Source organism: Pterocles gutturalis, unplaced genomic scaffold, assembly GCF_000699245.1.
Source record: "Pterocles gutturalis isolate BGI_N339 unplaced genomic scaffold, ASM69924v1 scaffold24777, whole genome shotgun sequence".
In the NCBI taxonomy this organism is placed as follows: domain Eukaryota; kingdom Metazoa; phylum Chordata; class Aves; order Pterocliformes; family Pteroclidae; genus Pterocles; species Pterocles gutturalis.
Window position 1 is genome coordinate 5,751 of NW_010113499.1, and position 1,543 is coordinate 7,293.

At 57.0% G+C, this 1,543-nt stretch overlaps 1 protein-coding gene across 1 annotated transcript in view; it reads left to right on the top strand.

The window, feature by feature from the left end:
• Positions 1 to 1,543, top strand: part of RNF121 (ring finger protein 121) — a gene marked incomplete at both ends in the record, with an annotated part of 8,541 nt that overhangs the window by 2,128 nt on the left and 4,870 nt on the right. The window contains 3 exons of the mRNA XM_010074533.1: positions 3 to 124; positions 596 to 703; positions 1,437 to 1,543. Of these exons, the coding sequence (XP_010072835.1) occupies positions 3 to 124; positions 596 to 703; positions 1,437 to 1,543 (337 nt within the window). The remainder of the gene's footprint in view (positions 1 to 2; positions 125 to 595; positions 704 to 1,436) is intronic.

The following is a 1,543-nucleotide window of genomic DNA, read 5'->3' on the forward strand; positions in this document are numbered from 1 at the left end:
CTCTGTATTTCACCATCAAGCTGAACTGGTGGCGGTTCCTGGTCATCTGGGTGCTCTTCTCAGCAGTCACAGCTTTTGTCACCTTCAGGGCGACTCGAAAACCTCTGGTACAGACAACACCCAGGTTGGTTTTCTGGGTAAACCCCTCAGCCTGAGGATAACCATTACACAGAGCTCTTTCTAATTTCGCTGACGCAAATCTTTGTAGTTCAGCCCCTGGGTGATGCAGTGGCACACCGCGGGGATGCGCACCCCGTGCTGCCCGTGCCGGCCGCGGGAAGCTCTGAGCGGCTGCTGACAGCCAGCCCGGTGCATGTGGGTGGCGGAGGGGCAGATGCCGTGGGCTGGTGGCCTCACCAAGGGCATTCCCAGCGTGAAGCGCACTTGCTGGCGGCTTTTTGGAGATCCTGAGGTTTCTAGTTTGGAAGGGAAGCCCGTGAGCAGTCCTGTAGCTTGAGTTAGGAATTTACAGCTCACGGGTGTTCGTAGGTGGGGTGTCTGCAAACAACAACATCCAGGTTTAAAATATAAAACTCTTTAGGTGCTTGGTGCAGGAAAAATGAAACCGTTAAATGCTTGTTTGAATTCTTTACAGGCTGGTTTATAAATGGTTTCTACTAATATACAAGATGAGCTATGCCACGGGAATCGTCGGGTACATGGCGGTGATGTTCACACTTTTTGGGCTTAACTTATTATTCAGGTGAGTGAATCTTCTGGTCCGAGCGACTCGTGGGGCAGGGGATGTCGCACACTGTGTGGAATAAGGTGTTGGCTGCGACTCTGGCAAAACAGTTATCCCGTTAAATCTGAGTAACGGGGCCAAAGAGGCTCTGGGGGTGTCCTCTCCCTGCACGGGTCAGGGTTGCTGGGGAGCCCCGCTTCCAGCTCGGCCGTGTCGGCAGCTCCTCCGGCTCTGCGCGTGCCCGGCCTGGGGGCAGTGGGGGGATTTTCTTGGCTGATAAAAGGGTGCCTGCAGCCAGCCCCGGCGTGGTGGCAGAGGAGCCCAGCCCAAGCCATCTCTGTGTTTAGAGAGGTCGGTTCCTTCTCTGGACTGATGAGCAGAGCTGGCAGCTGCCTGCAGGGACGTGGAAGTGTTAATGGGGGGCATACGGGGAGCTGATGGGGTGCGGGAGAGAGCTGGGGAGGTTCCAGAGGCTGGTGAGGGCGGTGGGCAGCGGGTTTGGACAGCTGGGGGGTTACACCCGCGTCTCCGCTCACATGCTGCCTCTCGATGGCTGAGGTGAAGGGTCCCAGGAGCAGGGAGCGGGGTGGGGCTGGGAACATTTCCCGGTGACGTGTGTCCCCTGCTGTGGTGCACCGCTCTCACGGGCGAGTCAGCGCTGTGGGCTGTGTCGGCACGCTGGTTTTGCACCCCCGCAGCCAGGAAAAAAAAAAAAAAAGCTTTTGATGTCATTTGGGCGCTTCTGTTGCAGAATCAAACCGGAAGATGCGATGGACTTCGGCATCTCCCTCCTCTTCTACGGGCTGTACTACGGGGTGCTGGAGCGGGACTTTGCCGAGATGTGTGCGGATTACATGG